Source organism: Lutra lutra, chromosome 1, assembly GCF_902655055.1.
Source record: "Lutra lutra chromosome 1, mLutLut1.2, whole genome shotgun sequence".
NCBI lineage: Eukaryota > Metazoa > Chordata > Mammalia > Carnivora > Mustelidae > Lutra > Lutra lutra.
In genome coordinates, this window is record NC_062278.1 from 77,893,116 (window position 1) to 77,920,883 (window position 27,768).

The 27,768-nt window shown below is 45.5% G+C and overlaps 1 protein-coding gene across 7 annotated transcripts in view; it reads left to right on the forward strand.

The window, feature by feature from the left end:
* Positions 1-11,531: 11,531 nt before the first annotated feature.
* MED12L (mediator complex subunit 12L) overlaps positions 11,532-27,768 on the forward strand; it is a 333,058-nt gene continuing 316,821 nt past the window's right edge. For 6 of the 7 annotated variants that reach the window (XM_047727948.1, XM_047727968.1, XM_047727983.1 and 3 more), the window contains exons 1-2: positions 11,930-12,215; positions 13,070-13,293. In XM_047727948.1, the coding sequence (XP_047583904.1) occupies positions 13,195-13,293 (99 nt within the window). In that variant the 5' untranslated portion in view covers positions 11,930-12,215; positions 13,070-13,194. Of the gene's footprint in view, positions 11,688-11,929; positions 12,216-13,069; positions 13,294-27,768 lie in introns of those variants that run through there. The other variant, XM_047727957.1, reaches the window with a different exon arrangement.

Sequence of the window (27,768 nt, forward strand, 5' to 3'; positions counted from 1 at the left end):
GAGCAGGGAGCCTGACCTGGGGCTCAATCCCAGGACCCTAAAATCATGACCTGAGCCAAAGGCAGTTGCTTAACCAACTAAGCCACACAGGTGCCCCATGAGTAGTATTCTATGCTTCCTTCCATATCCTACATTTCTCTACTCTCATCTCTACTCCCCTAGACTTCCTTGTCCCTCTGTTGCCTCCATTTGTCTCAGCTCTAAACCTGGATGCACCCAACTACCTGTTTTTCTGTGTCTGCATCTAAGCAGCTGTGTATTACTCAAAGGGGCAGATTGATTTCACTGTAAGTTCAAGGTCATTGACTTCAAACAGGTCCTCATACTACATAAAAAAACTTACTACAGGTCTCCGTCTCTCATTTTCCCATTTTCCACCTTTCCCAACCTTCCTCCTTTCCTCAAGCCTCCAGTCTCTTTTCTTCTCTTAGCAGATAACCTTATACCATGTTAAGCGAGAAAATAGGAACTCTCACACAGGAACTCTCTTAACCTCTGCACCTATCCTGTGGTTTCTTTTCTCCTGGTCTAATAACAGTGCTGTCTACCATCCCTCTAAGGGATATTCCCCCCTGCTTTTCAGGAATCTTACATTGTCATTATTTCTTCTTTCTTTCTTGTATATTCAACCTTTTCTCTCAACAGAATCTTTCCCATTCTCATTAAAAAAAAACTGCTAGCTGATCTCCTCACCTTCATAAGTCTAATTCTGTAGAGAACTCTCTATCTTCTGTCTTCATTTCTATATCTGCCAACCTCAAACCACACAATTCTGGCTTATAGTCCAACCATAACCAGCAGCTCTTGCTGGAGTTATGACTTACACTTATATTAAAACCAGCATTTCAATATTTCTCTTAATCATTCCCCGCTTCTTTGAAACACTCTTGTACTGACTTACACGATTCAACTTTCTCCTGAGCTTTTGACCTATAACATCTGATTTTCAACTTAGGATGTTTTCTTTCTTTTTTTAAAAAAAGATTTTATTATTACGGGTGCCTGGGTGATAGTTTGTTAGGTGTACAACTCTTAGTTTTGGCTCAGGTGATGGTCGCATGATTGTGGGATCGAACCCCACATCAGGCCCCAAGCTCAGTGGGGAGCCACCTTGTGACTCTCTCTCCCTCTTTCTCTGCTCTCTTTCCCTTTCTCCCTCTTTCTCTAAAATAAATAAATAAATCTTTGGGGGGTAAAAAAAAGATTTTGTTTTTAAGTAATCTCTACACCCAACCTAGGGCTTGAACCTACAATCCTGAGATCAAGAGTTGCATATTCCTCCAACTGAGCCAGCCAGGTGCCCCAACTTAGGATGTTTTCTTATATAAAATATTTGACTTTATAAAAGTCACCTATACTCATTATCTGTTGCTGTGTGACAAAGTATTGTACAATAATTTGTACTTAAAACCATAAACAAGATACCAGTCTGGCTCAGTCAGTAGAGCACATGACTCTTGATCTTGGGGTTGTGAGTTCAAACCTCACATTGGGTGTAGAACTTAATAAAAAAAAATATTATTATTATCTCACAGTTTCTGTGGGCTAGCAATCCAGGTGTGGCATGGCAGGATCCCCTGGCTGAGTCTGGAGCCTGAGTGCCAGTCAGTCAAGGTATGGCCAGACTGTAGTCATCTCAGGACTCAAATGAGGGAGGACTCACTTCAAAGCCCACTCATGCGGATAATGATGGGTCTCAGGTGATGCTGGCTATTACTTGGAGACATCAGTTCCTTACCACAGGGCCTCTTCATAGGGCTACTTTCTGCATGGCACCTTACTTCTCCAGGGCAAGGATTTGGGTGGGGGTCGGGGTACAGGGGAGTAGAGTGGGATAGAATGGAGAAGGGTGAGGAAGATGGGAGTTTCAGTCTCTTTGTAACCTAATCTCACAGTGACTTTCCATCACTTTTGTTCTATTCATTAGAAGCAAAACATGAAATCCAGGGAAACCTGGCTGGCTCAGTTGGTGGAGCATGCTACTTTTTATCTCAGGGTTGTGGGTTCGAGCCTCACACTGGGCACAGAGATTGATTAAAACAAAACAAAAAGACACTAAGTCCAGCCAAATACAAAGGAAAAGGATTATATAAGGATATGAAGACCAGGAGTCCAGGATCACTGGGAATTGTCTTAGAGGCTGCCTAGCACATGACTTCGAACTCATCAAGTCCAGAACAGCACTCTTGCTCTGCCTCACACACCGGCCCCAGCACCAGAAATGTGGCTCTCCTTTGGTTTCTCTTTCTCAGTAACTGACACCTGTATCGATCCTGTTCTGCAACCCAGAAACCTGGGAGTCATTCTGAACTATCTCTTCTATCTTACCTGCACCCTCTCTGATCATCAACAAATTCTGTCAATTTATTTCTCAAATATCACTCAAATCTGTTCACTTACCTCTGCTTCTACCACTGTCAGTCTAATAGAAGCAATCATCATTTCCTGCTTGGACTTGTAATGACCTGCTAACTGTTCTTCCCTTCTAATCAATGTTCTATGAGGCAGACAAAGTGATCTCTTCCTGATATAATTCTGATTGTGACACCCTCCAGCTTAAAACTACTAAATGGCTTCCCATTTCCTGTTGGATAAAGACAAAATTCCTCAAAACCTATACTATCCTACAAGGTCTGTCCCCTCTCAACCACCCAGCCTCACTTTACACCAGATTCCCCTTTCTGGGCACACTAGCCTTCTTTCAATCCTACTAGCCACAGGGCATTTGCATATGCTGATCCCACTAAAATATTCTTCCCTCTTTTTTGTCTAGTTAATTCTTATTCAATTCTTAGATCTTAGCTCAAGCATTGCTTCCATGAGAAATCCCCCTTCTGGAACCACAGAGACTCATGTCCTTCTCCTTGAGCTCTTGTCACTGTTGCAATTTTGTATTAGTTTGTGTGTCTATTTGATTGTCTGTCTCTTCTGTATTCTACAAGTTATCAACTCAGTGTTATATCATTGTTGTATCTCCAGTACAAATACCTGGTGCATATTATATGCTCAATAAGGATGTATTAAGCAAATGAGTTTCTTGACCACAACTCTCCTCTAATGGATGCAGTAAAAGGTCTACTGGTTTGGCCTGGTGGGAATGAATGGGCCAATATGTGATTAGATTCCACCTGCATGCCAGTATGCTGAAATGCTCTGGGTTTCAGATCTAGATCCAGGAAGGAATGAATAGGCCCAGATCACTGATCCCAGCAGCCAAGCCTCCTTTTTTTTTTTTTTTTTAAGATTTTATTTATTTATTTGACAGACAGAGATCACAAGTAGGCAGAGAGGCAGGCAGAGAGAGAGGAGGAAGCAGGCTCCCTGTCGAGCAGAGAGCCTGATGCGGGGCTTGATCCCAAGACCCTGGGATCATGCCCTGAGCCGAAGGCAGAGGCTTTAACCCACTGAGCCACCCAGGCACCCCTGCAGCCAAGCCTCCTTAATTGATCTTTGCATTGAATTAAAGTCAAAGCATCACAGGCTATGAGGCCATAATTTCTTGCTTACTGGACCTGGCTGGATGTGGTTTCTTCTGAATGGACTGCTGGGGCTTGTTGGGGAAGAGCCACCTGCTTTCTTCTTTCATCATTAGTGGGGAGCAATTAAGGGCCCACCATGGTACATACAAACACTTCTTTGTTCCATTACTTCTTTCCCTTACAAATGCCACAGACTGCTGGTAATGGAGGCTGCTGGCTTTCCCCATCAACTCCTGTTCCTTTCCACCTATCAGTTTCCCCCAGAGTCAATCATAACTTTCAAAGATTCCATCTCTGGGGCTCCACATTTAGTTGTCTGCCCCTGTGGCACTCCCATTGCTCAGGAATGGAATACTCTCTAACTTTAAAGAATAGGAATAGAAGTATCCCCAGATGATGGCTCAACTGACTTACCAAACTTAACCCACATGAGCCCTTCAGCACATTAGAAGAAAACCTTGATTTTTAAGAGTAAAGAGTTCAAACTTTATATTTACAGCAGTGAAGGGGTGGGGGTGGCGGGACCTCCAGGCTGGCTCAGTCAGAAGGAACATCTAACTCTTCATCTCAGGGTAATGAGTTCGAGCCCCACAGTGGGTGTAGAGATTACTTAAATAAATAAAACTTAAAAAAAAAAAAAAGGTAGCAGGGATTTAGCAGAGTTTTCAGCCAGGGATTGTGTGGTGCTATGGGGATTTTTGAAAAATTAATCTGCAAACCTTGTGCATTGAATTCCCAAAAGAGAAGTAACTGGGGCAGAGAGACAAGCTTGGGGATAAGGATAATCCAACGCAAGAAATGTTGAGGGCCAACAATACAGCTATAGCTGAGGGATTACTGAGGACTGGATGAATCGGAACTATTTGGGCAAGAAAGAATGAATAGGCCTGAAGTGTGGACAGAGATAGGATTCTGTCCTGAAAGTTGGGAGATGTCTGCCCTCTATTTGCTCTGGCATGCATATGCACAAAGAAATGCCATAGTTGTCCACAATGATCACAAGCACTTCCCATTCACACGGACGGACCACTCCCACCTCCTCCAGGCTCCCTTGTTTGTTCCACACACTTCTCCATCTTCATTTGCTACGTTCTGTCTGAGACATAATATTTAGAGTCACTCTGCTGCTCCATGGGCCACAGCTGTGGCCAAGAGGTGTTTGTTCTCCCTTCTCTCCTGACCCCTGCAACCTCAGCCACCTGATCCTATCCTGCTAGCAGGAAATAGAGGCCCACTGGAGGTGCAGTGACGGCAAGGAAGATATTCAGTTCAAGTTAGGGTGTCTTGAGACAAAGGAGTCTGCTTTAAGCAGCAGAAAATGGAAGCTGGAGAGGCTGGGAGCAGCCTGTCTTGGAACAGACCAGCTGGGTAAGGCTGAGAGCAGAAAGGAAGATGAGTGAGGACTGAATGTCATTACACTGGAGGAGGCAGCAGGAGAGGCCAGAGCCACTGCCTTTATCCAGTCCTCTCTAGACAGTTCAAGATTAGTCCAGCCCTGGTTTTCCTGTTTGAAGACTTAGCAGGAATTCTGCTTCTCTTTCCTTCCATTCTCTTGCTGACCATTTTGGTTGACTGACAGCAACTCCGCTAGAGGGAGAGCAGAAGAAACGCAGGAAGATGAAAATCAAATTGGTAAATTGTACCTTTTGTTAACAGCTCCGGGAAGAGGTGCAGTGGTGAGAATATTGGGCAATCATTTAAAAATACTAATGAAAAAGGCTATTATATAAAGGAATCATATAATTGATTTGTGCACTGCTATTCCCCAAGTACTACTGAGACCAAAGAGTTGGCAGTGTTTATTTTTTTATTGCTTAGAATTTAAACTTTAGATCCAGCCAACAGTAGATACCAAACTGTCATTGATGTATCTGGTAGATGGAAGGAAAAGAGTTTATTCTTTTGTAAAATTTGATCCTATTACATTTAGTTTATCATTTCAATCTGTCAGTATGTTTTATGTGACATCCAGATTCTGCCATCCAATGGACTTTTTATGATTTCCTGCTGTGTGACTGTAGCAGGTATACAAGAAAGTAGAAGAAGACATTCTTAGAACTGGGAAAAGAAATATTCCTCTCAAAACTGAAATATTTCATAATTAATAAATACAAGATTATAAGATCAACTTTCATCAGATGTAACCCATCCTAATAGATGAGTTATAACTTGTAACTAACAAATGATGGAGATTGGATTCTTGACTAGTTAACAATAAGAAAGCAGTTGGGGCGCCTGGGTAGCTCAGTGGGTTAAAGCCTCTGCGTTTGGCTCAGGTCATGATCTCAGGGTCCTGGGATCAAGCCCTGGTTGCTCTCTACTCAGCTGGGAGCCTGCTTTCTCTTCTCTCTCTCTGCCTGCTTCTCTGCCTACTTGTGATCTCTCTCTGTCAAATAAATAAAATCTTAAAAAGAAAGAAAGCAAGCAAGCAAGCAAGCAAGCAGTAACCTGATAACCAGGTAAGTGAACAAGAATCAATCTCCTACTTGTTTGCTCTCTCTCTGAACAGGAAAACCTGAAGCCAGGCCTGGTTAGCAGGTCTTCATATAATAGGAATCTCACTCTCATGAGGCATAGGAGCCAGTCAGGGGACCCAGGCCTCTGGGCAGAGCTGGTCAAATGGTCTGTGATAACAGGCCACACTCAAAGGGGTAGGTCTGTCTCGGCTCGAATAGACCGATGGCATTTGAGACTGTGGACCCAGTGTGGCCAGATTTTTCTAGAGTCCAGAAGTGACTGTATAAGCCCAAAACAAAACAGAGAAACCTAGAAGACACACTTGTGGCCTATCAGGAGCCTCTGGTATAATACACAGTTAATGCATTGGACAGTACCACCCTGTCTGTATAGCCACCAAAGGGACCAGTAAGCCGAGGTGTGGTTTTTGTCCTACTTCTGTCACAAAGGAGGTGACTTCCACTTTGGCTCAGTTTGAGTAAACAATATTTGGAGACTATCCAATTCTTTGCTTTAATTTTATGCTCACCAAATAAACTTCCACTCATGTTTCAGTTTTACAACAAACTTTATTTTTTTTTATTTTTTTTAAAGATTTTATTTATTTATTTGACAGAGAGAGATCACAAGTAGACGGAGAGGAAGGCAGAGAGAGAGAGAGAGTGAGGGAAGCAGGCTTCTTGCTGAGCAGAGAGCCCGACGTGGGACTCGATCCCAGGACCCTGAGATCATGACCTGAGCCGAAGGCAGCGGCTTAACCCACTGAGCCACCCAGGTGCCCCACAACAAACTTTAAAGCTAACAAGGGACTGGCTGACTCAGCCTGTAGAGTGTGTGATTTTTAATCTCAGGGGTGTGAGTTTGAGCCCCTCTTTGGGTGTGAGATTATAAACAAAACAAAACAAAAACCTCCTAGCAAGGGGGTGATCTGAATAAAGGAATATACCTATTTTAGTTCTGGAAAGGCCTATTTCTGTGTATCAATAAATTAACATTCTGTTTTTCTACTGAACTCTTTCTTGAATTTGTTCAGTATTTATTGAAGCCTTGTGGAGCTTTAAACAGCTCTGAGTAAGCTAACAAAATAAGATAATAAGATTCTGGTGCTGAGGGCACCTGGGTGGCTCAGTGGTTAAGCCTCTGCCTTCGGCTCAGGTCATGATCTCAGGGTCCTGGGATCAAGTCCCACATCGGGCTCTCTGCTCTGCAGGGAGCCTACTTCCTCCTCTCTCTCTCTCTCTGCCTGCCTCTCCGCCCACTTGTGATCTCTCTCTGTCAAATAAATAAAATCTTAAAAAAAAAAAACAAAAACGAGAAAGTTTAAAAAAAAAAGATTCTGGTGCTGAAAAGCTGAGTATGTGACCCTGATCATCAGTGTTCTAAGTTAGTGTATCACAGCCCCCACTCCAGAAATCAGCCAGTAGGCCTTCTTTTTGTAAATGCAGCAGCAACAATTTGTGGGTGAATGAAGCCATGGGCTCAGCTTTGAAATTCAAAACTCTCTTATCTCATCCTTTGATTTTTCCATTCCCAGACTTCTTTTTTCTATGTCCTCGCCCCTCCCGACACTTCCATTTCTCTAACAACTAAGTGCTTTGGGGTATCCATTGTTTTTCCACATTGTCTTTACTTTCCTCCTTCTTCACCTTCTTCCTGTTTTATGTGTTTGGCTACTTTTTGGTCTTCTAATTTGGAAACTGCACCTGCCTCCTCAGTGATCTTATGAAGATTGTATGTGTTGTAGGTTCACTAGTACTGAAACGTCCCTTTAGAGCAGGGCTGACCAAAATAGTAGTCACTAGCAACATGTGACAACTGAACTCGTGAAATCGGCTGGTCTGAAATGAGATGTGCTTGTGGGGCTTGACTGGCTCAGTCGGAGGAGGTGCGACTCTTAATTTCAGGCCCGTGTGTTTGAGCCCCGCATTGGGTGTAGAAATTGCTAAGAATAAATAAACGAAATGAGATGGGCTTTAAGTGTAAATTGCACACCAGATTTCTAAGACTTATCATAAAGAATGCAAAATGTCTCATTAACACATTAAAAAATGATCACATGCGGAAATGACAATATTTTGGCTATACTGGGTTAGAACAAATGTATTATTAAAATTACCTTCATCTGTTTCTTTTTACTTTTTTCATGTGGCTACTAAAAAAAAAATGTAAAAGTATATATTTGACTAGCAATGTGATTCTGTTGTCAGTGCTGTTTTAGAGGGTCTTAATGTCTGTATTCTCTACATCTCTACAGGTGGCCTAAAGACTATATTAAACATTCCATTTGGTTGGACTATCCCAAATGAATCCTCCATTTCTCTTTTCCCTATGCCGACCCACCTTCTCAAGTCATTCTCATTTTTCCTCTTCTTTAGGAGGCTAAGAGAAGGGGAGATTTTTCTTTTTTGAGTCGGAAGCAGACACACCACAAGTGCATTTAAATGTAACGGGGATATAAGAAAAACCGAAAGTAAGCAAGACTGCCTGTAGACAATCTGTTAACAAAACACAGTAATATATACACCTGGACAAGCATCAGTCCCATGGGGAAACCCAGCAATTTTAATTACTTCACCTACAGGCAGTATACTGAGAATTGTTTCTTTCCACTTGAGTGGAAGCATGCTCTATGCCAGTGCGAGCTGTCAGGAGTTTTGCTTCTCTCATACCAGACCTGTCTTCTGAGGCTCACTTTTATATGTGTTATGTAAATGATAATTAATACATGGAGCACACTGACAATAATGAGCGTAGGTTGGAGAGTTGATCCTGGCATTGCCACTTGCTAACTCAATGGCCTTATGCCAGTGACTTCACCTCTGGAACCTCACCTGCTAATCTGTAAAATAGGGATAATAGGACCATGGCACCTGGTGGGCCAACAGCCTACCTCTGCTCCTAGCCGTTTTCCACTCTCATTCTTTGGAAACTTGCTCTGAAAAAGGGTTGTGCCTCTGCCTTTTGTCAGATAAATTTTATTCCTTACCTCAAACCTGTGAAAAGCTCTTTGAAGGGACTACTGGCCTTGGCGCTTGACATTGTCCACTGCAGTTTGCATGAACTTGAAGAATTGGTCGGTGACCCAGACTGGAGAACATTCAAAGTGAAGAGCCGTGTGGCTTGCAGAATGTGTCCATGGTGGGCAAGGAGAGAAAGCTGGTGAGAAAATGCCTGCACTAGAACATGTGCGGGCAAAGACATCTGTGTATTTCTTGCAGACCAAATGTAGAGAGAGAAAGCCAGCCATGAGCTGTCTTAAAGGGACTTTGCCCAGGACTACAAAAGCAGTCCCAGCTATGACAGACTTCTTGCAGAATTCTGAAAATCAGAGCTTGCAGAGGGAACTTTAGGAGCTAAGGAGATTCCTGACACTGAGGGATCTTGGAGGAGCCCTTGGATGTGACATAGAAAAAGGGGTCAGCTTTGAAACACTTGTCAACCCACAAAAGTGGCCCTAGAGATTGAATGTCACACTTAGAGGATACAGTCCTATATTTGTAAAATGGTTTGTAATTACTCCTTTCCTAGCTACATGTCAATCCTTTTCCTTCACTGGGTGGACTAACCTTCCTCAGGTGCCTGAACTCACTTCTGACTAGGCTGAGGTCTAGGCTGGGAACTGAGTAAATTCTGTTCTGTGCAAATTGTTTCCAGGCCCCGGGGTCATTAGCCAGGTAAAGTTAAGATGCCCCTTCTAGGAATAGTAGCAAATGAGGCTCACGTTATTCCATAAGAATTTGTTCCTCTCTGTTGTATTAACCAGCACTGAGATGAGAAATTCAAGCACAGCGTAGATCACGATGGCTTCCTTTTTAACCGGCCTTAGTCAGCTTAAAGACTAACTTGAATGGAAGGAGAGCAAGAGGATAGGGTGGGTATGGGAGAATAAGATTATTGTGTGACATATCTGAATGCATGGCAACAAATGATGAGCTGTTAAGAAAATGAGAATTAAGTGCACTGAAAGAACTGAAGGATTATCTTGTGCCTCAAGAGTTTGGGGTAAGCTTTGTACAGGAGTCTGGACACTAAGGACTGTCCTCAGGTGGCTACTGGAAAATGAAGGGCCTGGGAATTCCAAGCTTGGAAGTAGGATTGAGAGCTAACTGGGATGAGGGATTAAGGAGGAAAAAGGTAGATTGGAGATGGGGCTGCACCATGAAGAACAGAAGTGCCCAGATGATGGAGCCAAATGCCCATGGGAAGTCTATGTGTGAAAGAATGATTTTTGAGTTAGTATCTCAGTGCATAAACACTTTTTTTTTTTTTAATCCCCATGTTGAGAGGGCCAAAGAATCCATGCCAGACTATATCAAGACAAGGGAGTTAGGAAGGGAGGGAGACCAGGGACTCTTTTTCCCAAACACTAGGGACAAGTACTAATACATTTTGATTTGCAAATAAAATCTTTATCGTCAGATGATTTTGAGTGCTTCAAAACTTTTTCCTCTGTGGAGGCCAGTTAGAGACTCTTGCCTAGGTATTCCCAAGGAGGAACAGAGGTTACATCTCCTATCAGACTTGAATGTCAGCACAAGGTTCCCGCAGTGATCTATGGACCCACATACCTACCCACCCAACCATTGTGTGACCACCCTGTAGTGTTGCAGGCCGTGTGCCTAAGTTGCAACAACATGTAAGAGTCCTCTCCAGTGCCTGTCAATGTGTTGGGTTGGTGAAACTTTGATAATCACCACAGCTGGGAGATGAGTACTTGGGAATTTATTATACCATTTCTCCTGCTTTTTGTTATCTTTGATAATTTTCCTAATAAAGTTAGATAACTGTCCTTTTTTTCGAGAGAGAGAGTTAGATTTGGCAGATGCCTTTATCACAAGTGCAAGTTCAGCTTTCAAGTTACACTCAAGGTATTAGGAAGAAAAACCCTTGGGGCTGGGTGCAGAAAGTGATCAGGAAATGCCTCCTGGTGGAGGGTAACAGTTCTCTAAAACTAGGTGCTCACACCGAGTAAAGAAACTAAAAACTATAGGTCTGACTTGGCCTTAGGTTCTTTTGAGAAGGGCTAACAGATCAGGGTCAAGAGTGAGAAACTGGCCTCTACCACATTCCATCCCCTTATCTACCTTTTCTTCCTTCCCTTTTGCTTCAAGTCAGCTGAAGTAAGTACTTAGATTTTGGGCAACATCTGAACACCTACTATATGCCGAGTGCTGTATAAAGGCTTTTGGGTAAGATCAAGCTTATACTATTTTATAGAAGATGGAACCAGGAGTCTGGAAATTCCTCAGGGTGTGGGGAAAGTGACACAAGCAGGTAAGGGCAGTTGGGGAACCCAGTCCTTCCAACCCCAAATCGTGGAAAATAGGACCGAAACTTGGGATCAGGCTGATGTAGCTTTGTGGCTTTGAACAAGTCACCGGGCCTCACTGAGCCGACTCAATTTCTCCATCTATAAAAAGGGTACGGCAAAACGTGTAAGGTTTATTTATTTATTTATTTTTTAAGGATCGGAGACCTTTAAACTGTCGAGATCCTGGCACGAAGGGAGGGCTCCATAAATGGCAGCCATCATTCTTGGACAAGTGCCGGCCCATCCTCCCGGGCGCGCCTCCCGCCGGGTCCCTCGGGACAGGCCAGGCCCGCCCCCGCGGCTCCGGTCTCGCAGTGCTCGCGGCAGGTGGCCCAGCATCTCGGTGCCCACGCCCCGAAGCGAGCGGGGAGCACAGGCGGGTTGGATGACCAAGGTCTCCCCTGGAGGATCGCCTCCCTCCCTCCACACGCCCGGCACAGGTGAGGTTTCCGGCCCAGGCCACGGGGACAGCGACCCCGAAGAGAGGTCGAGGCGGACAGCGCGGCCCGCGGCCGGGAGAGGGGTCCAGTGGACGCCCCCTCCCTAGCCCAGTTTCACCCCGGGACTAACCCCGGCGCCGGGGCCCGCGGGCTGCGCGCTCTGCGGCTGCGAAAACCCGGAGAGGCGGATCGGAGCGCGCTCGCAGCCAACTCCTCCGCGGTCCGGCCGCCGAGCTGGGCATGCTCAGTGCGGCCGTCGCGCCGCCGTCCGCCAACTCGGAAGCTCGCGCTCGCGGGCCGTGGGGGCGAGAACGCCGGCGGCGGCGAGCCGGTGTCGCCCGCCGCCCCCAGACAGTGGCAAACTTCGCGGTGTCCCCGGAGCTCGCCTGGACGAGACTGATACCTCACATATAAAATCCAATCCAATCCCCCCCACCTCCCCCCCATCCCAGCCCGAATCATGGAGGCTGTGGCCGCCCGAGTGCCGCCGCCGCCGCCGGCCCCTACCCACTAGCCCGGGACCAACAGGTAAACTGTTGGGGGTGGGGTGGGAGGAGGAGCTGCGGCCAGGGGGGAGGTGGCGGGCTGGAGGAGTCCGAGACGTCCGCGGGCCGACTACCCCCGTCGGCGCTCGCAGCCAGCCCTCCTCCCCCCTTTTCCTTAGCCCCTGGAGGGGTAGCAAAGGGTTAAATCGGCCCCGCGCCACCGTGAGCACGGCCCCCTCCAGCCGCCGCGACCGCCGGCAGCGCGCCTCAGCGCCTGCCCGGAGCCGCCGAGGGGACCAGAGCCTTGGATGCGCCACCGGAGCCCGGCAGGCGTCTAGGAGACACCGGCCGCTTCTTCCAGTCCGCATCCCTGCCTTCCTCACCCCTCCAGGCCTCTCTCTCTCCGCCCCGGCCGGATCCGCGCCCAGGTGGCGGGGTCTGCGGGGCGCGTGGCGGCGCGGGAAGGATCCCTGCTGTGGAAGAGGGGCGGGGGCGGGCTTCTCCGCAGTCTCTTCCCGGGGCTGGAGGGCCACCCTCACCTTGGGTGAGCACTTGAGCCACCCGCCTAGGCGCCAAGAAAAGTTTTTTCCCCCCCAGTACCCCTCCCCCACCCTCTGTCCGGCTGGGGTGGGTTTGGGTCTATTGGTGAAAAAAGTCACACGTTTCCATCAGCTGCTCCTCCCCCTGGGGACAGGGCTGGTGGTGGTGGTTGGGGGGAACCGGGAGGCTGGCGCCGCGGGAGACCCAGGCGGACCTCCAGCTCCTCCGCCGTCGCCGCCCGAGCGGTGCGTCCCGGGGCCGAAGCGCAGCTGGGTGCCCGACGAAGACTGCCCCCATCAGTGCGTGTCTGCGTGCCGGGCAGCGGCAGCATCCAACCTGCTTTATTCCAGCCTGCAGCGCCACAGTGAGCGAGCGAGGAGGGGGAGAGAGGGAGTCTGTCTGCAAAGTGCTGCTCCCTGGTGCTCAGAGGCGGCTGCTCCAGCTCCAACTCTCATTCATTTCGCCGGTTAACATGAGAGATCATGGCCGCCTTCGGGCTTCTCAGCTATGAGCAGAGACCGCTGAAACGCCCCCGGCTCGGGCCGCCCGACGTCTACCCGCAGGACCCCAAGCAGAAAGAGGTAAGGGCGCCGGCGGCCTCACCGGCAACTGGGGCCGCGCTCCGCAGCGCTGACCCGGGGCCAAGTTGGCCCAGCGGGCATCGCCGGCGCTGCGGGGGGGGGGGGGGATTCGGGAGGGGGCCAGGCGGCGGTGACCGGGCTGGGGGGCTAGGGGACCCCCGGCGGCGGAGACCCAGCGGCTGTCAGTCTCTGAGCTCCACAGGGGTGCTCGCTCTCCGGGTGCCGAGTCGCTTCCCCGTTACCGGGCCTTGCACGGCGCCGCCGGGTGCTTCACCGGGTGCCTCTTTGCCGAAAACCTCTTGCTCGCTCTCCCCCGCTTCTGCTGGCTTTATTTTTTTCCCCGCTGCTTCGGTAAATCCTCGTAAACTTTTTGAAAAATGCTGGAATGCAGTGCATCCGACACAGGTCTTACGTTTTGCGCCAGCTGAGCAGAGACGGGGGGGGGGGCGGGGTGAGGGGGAGACCTTTTCTTTTAAAATTTTCCAGTTTGGAGTGGAAGTTGTTTTTATAGAGGTGAACAAATATTTAGCTCTTTGAACGTACTTCTTTCTGTATCCCCTTTTCTCTTAAAAAAAAATCGATATTAAGGGGAGCCTGATTTTCGTCCCTAGAGGCGATTGGTTTAATTGCTGGAGGCTGTTTTGTATATGGAAAAGCAGACGGGTTACCTTGGAAGGGTAGTAAGTCCCGAGATTGCTTTTTTCTTTGAATGAAATTGGAGAAAGCTTGACTCTTGCCTTAGGTACACTAGCTTCAATGTCTAGAGTAACCATGGCATTTTATAGCCATTTATGTTTTTGTCAGTAGTTAAGAAGTAATTATGTAACAACTCTCCAGTTATAATGATCACCCTTGGCTACACAATTTGCCCAGGGATTTGCCTTTTTTTTTTTTTTTTTTTAAAAGATCACCTGCTACCCAGCTGTGCTTTCTGAGTTTGCCAGCTGCAGGCCACCCATTCTCTATTTTCTTCAGCAAAAAAAGCTAAGTGAGCGCATTGCACAACTTCTTTATGGGGATCTAAAAACCCTCTATTAAAAGTTTGGAGGCCTAGCGATATCACAGAAAGGGTTTTGTAAAGAAGGCAGGAGGGGTCCTTAAGACTTCCTTTTTGATAAAGGTATCTATTTCAGTAATAGTTTTGGTTAAACTTCTGTTAACGTTTCTAAAAATTTAGGAGTGGCAATTCCTTTTAGAGGCTTAAGCACATAAACATGTTTGAGCATCCATGGAGTAATTCAGATTGAAGCTGGTTTTACAGGTGGTTCCCAGTTGAGGCTTAACATGAGGATGGATTGAGGAGATCTTGCAGATTTCTTCTCCACCTATTTCTCTCTGGGCTAATCCCACCCAGATGAAAGTGAATTGTTAAGGACTAGAAAGAGCAGACACTAAGGACCAACTGTAACAAAGCTAGTAACTTAAAAATTAGTGTCAGGAATTTTTAAAACTTTTGGTGGGGGCAAGGATACTGATTGGCTCATCTTCCTCATCTTTTACGGTCTTGCCACATTTTCCAGAGGGAAGTGTAATTAAAAGCACCTCCCTAGTTTTCGGGATGGTCGTCTGAGATGCCGTGTAGGCTTATTTAGCGTTATTTCCTCAGGTCAGTGCTCATTGAGGGTTGGGGCCTCTCCGATTGGAAAAAATAACTTTGGATTTTAGGATTTTGCAACATTTTATGGAATGCTAAAACTGAAGTAACCTTAGAGCCCATTTTATGTAACTTTCTTTTAACAAAGGGAAACTGAGGCCCAAGAAAGCTTTACCTGACTTAATCAAAGTGTGTGATAAAGAAGCAGAGGATTTGGACCACGGAACCAGTATTTATGTCCAAACCAATACTGTGTTAAGAAGACTTATGCTAAATCGTGTTGTTCTGCTATTATGCCCTTTCCCCCAAGGCAGCCAGTATTTCATCCTCTGGAGTAGAGTCAGAGTTATGTGTGACTGTAGCCAAATTTGAGTACAATATGGAACAGGTGTTTGGCTGTTCTTGGGTGGTGGTGTGGTGAGCAGTGTTTCACAAGCTTCAGTTATTTATGAACTGCTTCAAGAGTTCTACCCTATCCCTGGATCACCTGTACTTTTATTCTCACGTTTTCTTTAACTTTTAAGAAACTTTGTTTCCTAGGCAGCAATACACATGAAGTCATGATTCACATATAAAGAAGTAATGCAAAAGTTAGAATCCCGTTGTGCCTATGTATGTATTAAATTTTTATCTAGCTGATATTACATGCACATAGGGTTACACGTAATAAAACCAGACTATAACTATTAAAACTTTAAAAAGTTTACCTGTGGAGCGCCTGGGTGGCTCAGTGGGTTAAGGCCTCTGCCTTCCGCTCAGGTCATGGTCCCAGGGTCCTGGGATCAAGTCCCACATCGGACTTTCTGCTTGGCAGGGAGCCTGCTTCCTCCTTTCTCTGCCTGCCTCTCTGCCTACTTGTGATCTCTGTCTGTCAAATAAATAAATAAAAAATCTTAAAAAAAAAAAAAAGTTTACCTGAGCATTTAAAACTTGTTGTGTTCCATTAGAGATCTTTATCCCACATAAGGGGAAATGCTGATTTAATGGAGGAAGTATGGGCTTCGATATTGGGCAGACCTGGATTTGGATTCTGGTTCAGCATCTTTGCAGTTGTGTGGCCTTGGGCAACTTGCATAACTTCTCATTTGTAAATTAGTATAGTTGTTCTATTCAAAAAATTTTGAGAACCCTGGTTTGAAATTCATTGCATTTGTGTGAGAAAAACCCTCATCCTGGTGGAAGCTATTCTTATTACTATAGGTGTGACTCTTATTATTGTTAACCAGTGCAAGTGGTGTTCTGGAAAACATTTCCTGGAAGATGGGCTGGAACCCAGGAATGAAGATCCCTTATGGAGAAGGGGGGGGTTGGGTGAGTTGGAAGATTTAACCTGCTTGACCGATTGACTATATTCTTTTGAGAGCTTGCCTGTACATCAGCACTCCACAGCACTTTTTTAAAAAAAATATATTGTGTTATAATACTTTGTTTTCTGACTTTTAAGCCTTGAAAAGGAATCAGAAAACTGAGAGTCACCTTGATCCCCCCCCCTTTTTTTTTTCCCAAGATTTTATTTATTTATTTGACAGAGAGGGAACACAAGCAGGGGGAGTGGGAGAGGGAGAAGCAGGGTCCCTGCAGAGCAGGGAGCCTGACTCAGGGCTGGATCCCAGGACCCTGGGATCATGACCTGAGCTGAAGACAGATGCTTAACAACTGAGCCACCCAGGCTCCTGTTGATTTCCGCTTATACTCCATAATACATGTTTCAGGATATCTTGTCCAATTCCCACATTTCTAATCCGTCCACTGCTCCCCAGTTTCACTAATATGCTTGACTTCCTTTCTCCTTCAGCCTGACTTTTCTCTGCCCGTGGGCTTGTATACCTGCCGATTTGTCTGCCTGGATACTTGCTTGCCTATCCACCCCTACCCCCACCATTTCACCCCACTCTTCTCACCTTAGCCTGTGGTGAGGTGGGTAGCTCTGGATCTGGGTCTGCCTGGGTTTGAAACTTGGCTCTCCTGTTTACATATTCTTTATTCTCCCCATCCCTCAGTATCCCTTCTTGTAGTTCTGTTGGGCTATTGGAACATCGCATGAATGGTACATGTAAAGCATTTAGACTGAGTAGAGTCTGGCATGGATTCAACACCCAGATGCTGTCAGGGCCTGTCTCTTCATCCGTCAGTCTCAGCCCAACGACCTTCTCAGAGACCTTTCTAGTATAACCATATAATTTGTAATTTTGTGTTTATTTGCATGCCACCATCCCACACTAAAGGGTCCGTTTTGTGAGAGCAGGGATGAGTGCTGTTTTTAGGCATCACTAAAGTACCTGCCACCTCGTGTATTTCATTCCTGGGATGCTAAGGGTGTGAATACTTGTTGGAATGTATGAATGAAAGTGGGAATGAATGAATGAATAAAAAGAGGAAATCTGATGATTGAAGGGTGTAGGGGAAAGTCTAGGTTAAGGCAGAAATTATCCTTGAGGGCGCCTGGGTGGCTCAGTGGGTTAAGCCGCTGCCTTCGGCTCAGGTCATGATCTCAGGGTCCTGGGATCGAGGCCCGCATCGGGCTCTCTGCTCAGCAGGAAGCCTGCTTCCCTCTCTCTCTCTCTCTCTCTGCCTGCCTCTCCGTCTACTTGTGATCTCTCTCTGTCAAATAAATAAATAAAATCTTAAAAAAAAAAATTATCCTTGACATCCAACCTTGGGAGGTTACAAGGCTGAAAGTTAAACCCTAGAAGTAGGAAGGAAGAGGATTTTACCCTGGGGTAGAAGAGGCCCAGGGGCACCTGGGTGGCTCATTTGGTTAAAGGACTGCCTTTGCCTCAGGTCATGATCCCGGAGTTCCAGGATGGAGTCCCAGGATGGAGTCCCACATCGGGCTCCCAGCTCCATGGGGAGTCTGCTCCTCCCTCTCATGCTCTCTCTCACTCTCTCTCTCCCTCAAATAAATATTAAAAAAAAAAAAAGACCTAAACAGCTGAATAATAAATATTTTCAGGAACTCAAATTACCTAGAAAAATAGTTTGGGCCAATATGTGAGATTTCCAGGCATCAAGAACTTTAGATAGAGTCCCACCAGTAGAGGGGATAGAAGGCTGGGTGTGGAGCTCAGAGGCTGCCCAAGGACAAGTCCAGTAAACCTTGGGAAAGTAGTGGAAGGGGGTTGGTGGGGGGTTGGAGAAGGTGGGTGGAGTAGTGGTGGTCTTGTCTGCATGGGGATAACCCAGAACAGGTGTTCTCAAACTTGACCTATCCAAATCACTTGTAGAGCTTGTTAAAAACATGGTTTTTCAGATTCAGTAGTTTTGAGCCAGGGCCCCATAATTTGCATCTCTAACAAGATGCCTGGTGATCTGATGGTTGCTGGTCCAGGGCCCCACTTTAAAGACCCTGACCTAGAAAGAAGGCATCCAGTTCTGCAGAGGCTAGAGAGTTCTGCCTGATCTAGGTAGGGCAGGTCTAGGCATCTGTATATGGCTGAATTTGCAGTAGTTTGGTTTAACAGCCAACTCAGCCAGGGTGTGCGGGGCTTTTCCCAGAAGTTGTGCCCTCTTGGCTCAAAGGGAGGGAGTTAGGAAGCCTCGGTCCCCCTCTAATGGCTTTCTATTACCCTTGGAATAACAGATTCCTTACCTAGGCCATCAGGGCTCTACATCTCGGCCTTGTCCACTTCTACAACCACCACCTATAGCCAGACCACCTGGCTTTGAGTTCTGGCTTCATCACTTACTGCCTTTTTGACTCAGATCTCACTTGTGGAATGGGGTTCATATTTGTTCCTACCACATTGGGGTTGCTGGAAAGATAAAACAAGATTTGAACCACGTCTGGCACACAGAGTGCTCTGTTCAGATGACTACTACTGGGATAACCCCTCCCTTGTTAAGGAGTCCCAGGACTTCTCTTTGGATATCATATCCGTAAGACCCTGTCTTTGAGAGTTGGCCTCTGGGCTTTTTTGATTCCTTGCAGACTTGTTGCTTATTCCCCTCCTGGCTCTGTGGTAGGACCAGTGGCCACTGCTCTCCCTTTCCAGGAGGCTCAGCTCTTCGGTGTCTGTTCCTGTCCCTGACTACCCTTGTCGTTTTCCTGTCCTTTAGCTCTTAGAGACTCTGTCTCAAGGAAGCCTTCCTTGTAACCCATCTTTCCTCATCCTTGCTAGCTCATTATCTTGTGTTAATGGGTTTTGGCAGTGCTGGTCACTGAAATGGTTGTTGATTTTCTCCATGGCTTTCCACACACTAGAATGTAAACTGCATGAGGGGGGGCTTGTCTGTGGTAGTCACAGTTTTGAGCGCTTTGTGCCTGGGATTAGGCTAGTAGCTCAGCAAATAGTTCTTGCAGAAATTAATAAAATGCAGAAAGAACTCTTAATGAGCAGTTGTATTTTTAACATCTGACTGCCCCAGTGCTTCATTTTGGCAAAGCCTGTTAGTTTTCTTGTTAGCATGTAAAACTCTTAAAACACATTAAAAGGTTATTTTAGAGTCAGCTGGGGAGGTGGGGTGAGGGGAAGTGAAAATTTGATTCTTTGTAATCTTTGAGAAAATTGTTTCTTTAAAATCTTTGAGAAGGAGGATGTTTGTTGATAAAGTTGCCTGGGAAGAAAGGACAGGTTGACTAGTTGCCTGGGGGACCAGAAGAGAAAGGGGAAAAGCTTCCTCCGGAGATTAGTTGGCTGGCTCCTGGGCCCATCATAGACCTCCCTGAATACCAGTGTTCTGGGAGGATCTTCTGTATATTTACATCTGTATGTTTAACTTTTGTCTCATGGGACTCTTAGGCCAGAATCAGTGTCGGACACGCTGGGTCAGAGGCTTCTCTCTACTGCTCGCAGAGGTATTGCTACCTAAACTTTGTGGCCGAGGAGTAGAAACAAAAGTGGCTGTCATTTCTCAGGGTCTGCTAACACCTGCAGCAGAATTGTCAAAGATGCTTGTTAAGCCTGCAGATTTAATGGCCCACCTCAGACTTGCTGAGTCAGAATTTCTGGGAAGGAGGCCGAGGAATTTGCATTTTAAACAAGCTTTTCAGGTGATTCCTAAATATGTAAAGTTTGAGAACAATGGTTTTGGTTATCTTTAGAAAATGTTGTAAACCAGACTCTCCTGTATTTCCTACCCGCTTCCCACTATTTGGTGTATTAAAATCTTTAGACAAATATACCATTTGAAGTATTAGTTCTTTTTGGTACAAAATAGTGTGGATGAGTTTAGCTACTTTCCCCCCTCAAGTTCTGTTCTCATAACCATGGTTCCCAGAATAGGCTTGTTTTCTCTCAGCTGTTCATGGTTTATAGCTGAGTAGAATGCCCTGCCTTGCCCTTGAAATATCCACAGCTCCCTTCTGTGTGCACTTGTCTAAAATAGGGCTTTGGGGAGCAGGTCTTGCTTTGTCCTGTGAGGATGATTTTGGACTTGTTCAGGGCAGTGGAGTTTACTGTTTGACTGTCGCCTGGGCTTTCAACTGGGCTCTTTGGGGACTCATGTAAAGCTGTTAATTTTCGGTATAGCCACTGTCTGTTAACCTCTTGGGTTTTTCACTTAGGCTGGCAATTGGGGTGATGAAATGTGATGCTTTAGGAAGTTCGAGGACCACAGAGTGAAGTATGGAAGGCAAACTGTGTTGGGGGAGCACTACGTAGGAGAGGGCGAACAGAATCCTAGATCTTTGTTCAGCCTGTGCCTCTTGTGGGGTTGGGGGGAAGGAGGGGGTGGTGTGCATACACGTGAGACTGAAGCAGAAGTAGGATGGAGTAAGTGCAAGTGGAAACTCTTAAGAATCGCGATGTATTCTGCAGTTCTGACTGCAGTTCTGAACCCCGCTTGTAAGGCTTCTTGACAGACGAGGCAGGGAGTAGAGAAGTTGGAGGGGTCGGCAAGAATGAACACGATTCGGGGTTCTCTTTAGCAGTGTGCTCTGAGCCTGGAGAAGAGCTGACCTCAGAGTCTGAGTGGGGCAACCCACGTGGAGGGAAGAAGTCCAAGGGCAGTGTAGAGGGAGGTGCCTACCTCCTACACCTTCCAGGCAGAGATCATGGAAGCACTTTTAATTGTCTTTAGATAATAACGGAAGCTGGTGATGGTGACAAAGTTCATTATACTGTCCTCTTAATTCCGATTTCTTTGTTTAGGAAAATCTACATGATGAAAATGTCATTATATTACAAAATAGCGTGATTTTTACCTAAAAAAATATAGCCTACATAATCTGGAGGGTTTATCAACCACATGCAAACAATTGTTATCTCTCAAGGATGGGATTAGGGCTGATTGTTTTCTTTTTGTACTAATCTTTATTAAAGCTGTAAAAATACTTGTGCACTACTATTGTCATTGGAGGGAATAGCTTTAAGAATAATTATTAGGTAATTCTGGTTGAGTTGTTGTTGGTTCCAAACTATGCTAGAACCCCGTTAGCTGATTAGCAGATAGAGGGATCTGGTAGGGTGTAGGGACAGACATGCACGACCTGACCCTGGCTGTTGGGGTGAGGGCTGTTACCTGAGCATTCCAGCACTGCCACTTGCACTGTGTGATTTGGGGTGCTGTGTCCTTTTCCTTGCCTAGGAGTTGGGAAGAATACCTAATCATCTAGATTTGCTTTGAATGTGAAGGAGTGTGGTAACCTTAAATTGTTACCAAATGTGAGGTATAAATTCAGCAGTGTGCTAGAGCAGGTGTTTACCTTCTGATTTTTAAGATTTGGAGAATTTTGTCCGCTGCTTCGTATCATTTTGGTATCTTGAGCTGTGGCATAATGGGAGCATTTACACCAAGGAAATGCAACATGCTACAGATTAGATTCTTTTTCTTTTCTTCTCTTTTCTTTCTTTTTTATTTTTATTTTTTTAAATTTTAAAGCTGGTTGTTAAACATTTACCACCACACAGCTGGGTATAGTTGTATGCACCACTTAGTTGACTACTTGACTACCATTCTTATCCCAGGATTCCCCTACCTGCTAACCACAAAAAATTTTTTTCAAAGCCAGACAAACTTTCACTTACCTAACTTTTCTTTTGGCTAGCAGTGAGCAGATGACTTCATTCTGGCTAAAGAGATTTAGTGGAAATCTACCTTAGGACTTCTAAAGAATTTTTTCTTACTGAAGAAAGTGCAGGCACAGGGGGAGAATGCTGTCTCTTAATGCCCTGATAGCTCCTTAGTTTTCTATCTTTGGAAAAGTAATTAGAGGATATTGTCGTTGGAGCTATAGGGCATCTATCTTGTGCCTATGAGACAACAAGCCTGTAAATGAAAAGCTAATACAAGAGGAGGGAGTTGAAGGGCTTTATGGAAATTAAGCTTCTGAACTGACCTTAGGACCACCTCTCCCTGGACTCATGAAGTAAACAGTAGATGTCCACATAGTTGAGCCATTTTGGACCAGTTGTCAATTTCCTGTAACTGAAAGCATTCTGATGTTTTCATGGTAATTTTCTTTTTAAAAGATTTTATTTATTTAAATAATTATTGTAATTTAACAGGCACCCCTGTTATGGTACTTTTCATGTATATATTGGCATCTGAAGTCATCACAACTTGAGCCCCCCCCCCCCCTTTCCAGAGAATGTACATTTCAGGACTCTCCTATTCTCTGGTTTGATGGATATACAGTGAGAGACAGAGAGCACTTTTATCTTGTCTGTTATGCAGTAAATTCTGCCCAGTGCCTATCAGAAGCTTAGAGAAGGGTACCTGGGTGGCTCAGTCAGTTAAGCGCCTCCCTTCAGCTCAGGTCATGATCCCGGGGTCTTGGGATTGAGTACTAGACTACATCAGGCTCCCTGCTCAGTGGGGAGTCTGCTCACCCTCTTCCTCTGCCCCTCCCCCAGTTTATGTTCTCCTTCTCTGTCAAAAAAATAAATAAACAAAATCTTTAAAAAAGAAGCTTAGAGGAAATGGAAATGGCTTTATTTCCATTTCTGTCAGGAAGGGTTGAAGTGGGAAGAAAGGAAGACCCTTAACCTGTTTGGAGAGGAAGATTCTGTGGGTCTGTACTAGGTTTGGGGGAAACCAGGAATGTTTAGAGCAGAAGGCAACTTAAAGATGGATTGTTCTCATTTACTACAAAAGGAAATGGAGTCCCAGAGAGGTTAAAGTGACTTGTTAGGCAGATCTGGGCCAAGCACTTCTGTGCCCTGATTTGTTCTTGCAACTTTACTTGGCCTCCCCTCTGTACACAGCCACTGCTTCTGGTAAACACTCTCGCTTCATCCTGGCAGTGAGAATTTCTCTGCACTTTGGGGCACCCAGTGTCTCTGTGAGAGCTGGGGATTGTTTAGCTCACCATTTGATCTTTCAGCTTGCCAGAATCTTGAATGGGGTCTCCTGGGCAGAGGGAAGAATACTGTGGAAGCTCAGGCACTCTTGTCTTCGGGTGTTTTGGTGGAAGGTTTCTAGCTCTGTGGCCCCTGGTGCAGATAGCTCTGGCATTGGCCTTTGTGGGCTCTGTGTGTTCGGGATCGATCCCATCTAGTTTTAATTTTCTTGGTTGAGATGCTCCTTTATTTATGTGTAGCTCTCTTGGGAGATACAAATAGACAAGTTGTACCAGTTACTTACTTCCAGGGAGCAATACTTACATGTTGTGTTCTGTATAAATGAACCCTCCCCCTTAGTTATGAAATGCTATAGCCCCGAGGAGAAGAGTTTTAGCCCTTGGGTTTTATTTTCCATGTTTTGAGGGAAATATTACTATAGATATACATACATATATATATATGTGTGTATATGTGTATATTTATGTATGTGTATATACATATATATGAGTGTATGTATTTGCCAAACTAATTTTTTTTTTAATTTTATTTTTAAGATTTTCATTTACTTATTTGACAGACAGAGATCACAAGTAGGCAGAGAGGCAGGCAGAGAGAGAGAGGATGAAGCAGGCTCCTTGCTGAGCAGAGAGCCCGATGTGGGGCTCAATCCCAGGAATGTGGGATCATGACCTGAGCCGAAGGCAGAGGCTTTAACCCACTGAGCCACCCAGGTGCCCCTTTGCCAAACTAATTGAGTCATTCAGCCAGTATTGTTGAACACCTTGTAGGCCCTTTGCCAGCTGTGGCTTCATGAGGAAAGGGCCTGAAACTTTTAAAATTTATTTTTATTTTTAAAATTCATTTATTTGACAGAGAATATGCATGCTCATAAGCACAAACAGGGAGAGCAGCAGAGGGAGAGGGAGAAGCAGACTCCGCACTGAACAGGGAGCCCAGTGTGGGATTCGATCCCAGGACCCTGGGATCATGACTTGAGCTGAGGGCAGGGGCTTAACTGAGCCACCCAGGTGCCCCTTAAAATTTTTTTTTTTCTTTTAAAACTTTTCTGTGTCTCTGGCTTTGAGCATAGCACCTGAACCAAACCTAGGACCCAAAATTTCTTTTGTGAGTAAATGTGACAATAAACAAATGGTAGGAGCATTGGTCCTGGGCCCCCAAAAGACTTCAATATAGAGTGGTGGTTTTCATTTAGGGATGATTCCCCCCTTTCATTTAGGGACACTAGCAATATTTTCAGAAATTTGAGTTGCTTGACTGTGTATATGCACATATGTGCACATATAAGCTGACCTGACCCTGGCATCTAGTAGGTAGAAACCAGGAATGTTTCTGACATTCTTCAGTATTCTGAACAGGGCGCTCCCCCAACCCCATGAAAGGATTATCTGGCCTCAAATGTCAGTAATGCCAAGGTTGAGAAACCCTGGTCTAGAGGAAGTGATAGACTTGTAAATAAGGAATACAATGTTTCAGATATTCTTTGAGAGGAATGTACAAAGTGCTGTGGAAACAGGAGGGAGTGACCCATTTTTTTGACAGGACCTGAAAGAGGAGGTGATTTTTGAGTCTGGGACTTGAAGGATGTGTAGGAGTGGATGGGGCTGAGGATGTGGAAGAAAATTAATTTTGGGGAAGAGGGAGCAGCTTGTGCAAAAGGCCAGAAGGAATGTGGGATGTGCTCTGGGCCGTGGGCCTGAGGCATGGTGTGGATTATGCAGCAGGGAGCTGGGCTGGAGTGGGAAAGAAAGGTGGGACCGAGTTATGGGGGCCTTTGTAGGCCTAGTTGAGGCATTTGGATATTATAATGGAGCTGGTGAGGTCATTCCAGGGTGTGAAGTTCAAGGAGTGAGATTTAAGGTGACTCATGTTTGCAGTGTGAGGGGACAGTGACTCTGAAGGTCATACTGAGGTGAAGAGTCAGCCTAGGTTGGGTCCCAGACATTCCATGCCTGAGGGTGGATGTATTAGTTTCTTGCGGCTGCCATAATGAGTTTCCACAAATCACGTGGCTTAAAACAATGGAATCTTATTCTCTCACAGCAAGTCCACAAGCAGTGTTGGTAGGGTTACACTCACTGGGGGACCCTAGGGGAGAACCCCCTCCTTCTGCTTCCAGCCTCTTTCTGCTCCAGGTGTTCCTTGGCTTCTTTGGGGCCCTCTCAGTCTGATTTTCACCTCTGTCTTCACCTGTGTCCCCCCTGGGGTATGCCTTATACAGACACTTGTTACTGAAGTTAGGGCCTACCTGGGTAGTACAGGATCATCGCCTCTCAAGATCTTTAACTGAATTACAACTGCCAAGACCCTTTTCCAAAACAAGATAACATTTACAGGTTCTGAGATTTGATGTGGGTATCTTTCAGGAGCCTGTTTTTGAGCCAACAAGGGCTTGGGAAGAAAGAGAGGATTTAAGAGAAAGATTATTTGGGGCGCCTGGGTGGCTCAGTGGGTTAAGCCGCTGCCTTCGGCTCAGGTCATGATCTCAGTGTCCTGGGATCGAGCCCCGCATCGGGCTCTCTGCTCAGCAGGGAAACTGCTTCCTCCTCTCTCTCTGCCTGCCTCTCTGCCTGCTTGTGATCTCTCTCTGTCAAATAAATAAATAAAATCTTAAAAAAAAAAAAAAAAAGAAAGATTATTTGGGTGGCAGAATTGATAAAGTGGATGTGTGGGGTAAGAGAGAAAGAAGAAAGAGATGAGTACAAGAATATACCAACATTTTTAGCTGAGGCCAGTGGTTCCCAAACTTTCTAATTTCAGGGCCCCTAAACAGTTGTAAACATTATTGAGGATCCCGTAGAGCTTTTGTTTGTGTCAATTATATCTTAATATTTACTTTATTAGAAATTAAGGCTGAAAAACTTTAGAAATTTGTATCCATTTAATGGTAATAAACCAGTTTCTTGTTAAAGTGGTTTTTTTTTTTTTGGATGCCTGGGTGGCTTAGTCGGCTAAGGGTCTTTCTTCCATTCAGGTCATCATCCCAGAGTCCTGAGATCAAGTCCTACATCCGGCTCCCTACTCTGTGGGGAGCCTGCTTCTCCTTCTGCTTGCTGGTCCCCTTGCTCTCTCTCTCTCTCTCTCTCTGACAAATAAAAGAATAAAATCTTAAAAAAAAATTTTTATGAACAATAACTTTTAAGAAACAAAATTTAGTGAAAACGTAGCATTGTTTTACATTTTTGTAAATCTCTTTAATGTCTAGATTCTCACATCTACTTTTTTTTTTTTTTTTAAAGATTTTACTTATTTATTTGACAGATCACAAGTAGGCAGAGAGGCAGGCAGAGAGAGAGAGGAGGAAGCAGGCTCCCCACTGAGCAGAGAACCCGATGGCTCGATCCTAATACCCTGGGATCATGACCTGAGCCGAAGGCAGAGGCTTTAACTCACTGAGCCACCCAGGCACCCCTCACATCTACTTCTTCATTCATTCTGTTACAATATGTTGTTTTGATTGAAAGATCTGAAGACAATTTGGCCTCACACAGATCTGTCATTGGGAAGTTCTTGGGAATCACAGAGGGCTTGGACCTGGAGAGCCACTGGCTCACATAGTTGCGTAGGAAGATTGATGGTGGTCCTAAAGCCAACATGCTGTAGGGAACAAAAGAGCTTAATTTTTTTCCAAGGTGATGAAGGTGGGGATGGAGAGAGCAAGATCCTTTCTAAATGTGTTGGATCCGAGATGCCTCTCTGGATTCAAGGTTGGAGTGTATAGTAGTGGAAGCTGGAAATGTGGATTTGGGGCGATATGTGCATAGATATTTCAAATCCTGACTATGATTACCTGTTGAGCGTGCAGAGAGATGGAGAAGCAGGCAGCGATGGAAGTCTTCAGGACTTGTAGATCCTGGATCCTGTTAGCAGGAGCTCTGAGGAGGGTACTTGTTGGGGAGATGAGGATGGGGTGATGTGGCCAAAGGGGAGAGATAACATTGGGTGAGGTTCCAGCTATATTGGTGGTCTCTTAGCTGAGCATTTTCTCTCTCCAGGACCTTTGCATGGGTGCTTCCTGCTGCTTGGTTGCCTTATTCACTTTATCCCCGTGAAGTGCTGCTTTCTCCTCAGCACTCAGCAAGGTTTTTGTTTGATTTATCTGCTCTTTCTTCCAACCAGTACGAGTTCTGTGAAGCAGGGACCAGGTCCCTTTTATTCCCCACTGATCACTAGATGCCAGGAGAGAGTCTGGTATATGGTAAAAGTTAAATGTGTGGTGACAGGATCTGGTAACCAGATGGTCATTATTAGCCAATGGTTATTAGAAGCCTGGTATGGGGCATGGGGATGCCAGGATGTATAAGACATGCTTCTTGCCCTTGAGGGACTTTGACTGGAGGACTGACACTCCTGTTCACCAGATGGTGAAGTCATTGCACATTTCAGTGGGGTGTTGGGAACAAATGAGAGAGGGGTCAGTTTTTTGGTGGGATTAGAAAAGTCTTCAGGGATGGGGGTGTTTTCCAGGTGACAAGGCCTTCTGGGCAGATGGTATAAGCAAAGGCAGAGAGATGGGAAATAGGACATGATCTTCAGGTGAACTGCAAATAGTTCAGTAAGGTGAGAGTATATTGAATCTATAAGCTTAAACATGTCTGTAGATTTTGGGGGACATTGAGAGAGAAGTAGAACTTAAAACTG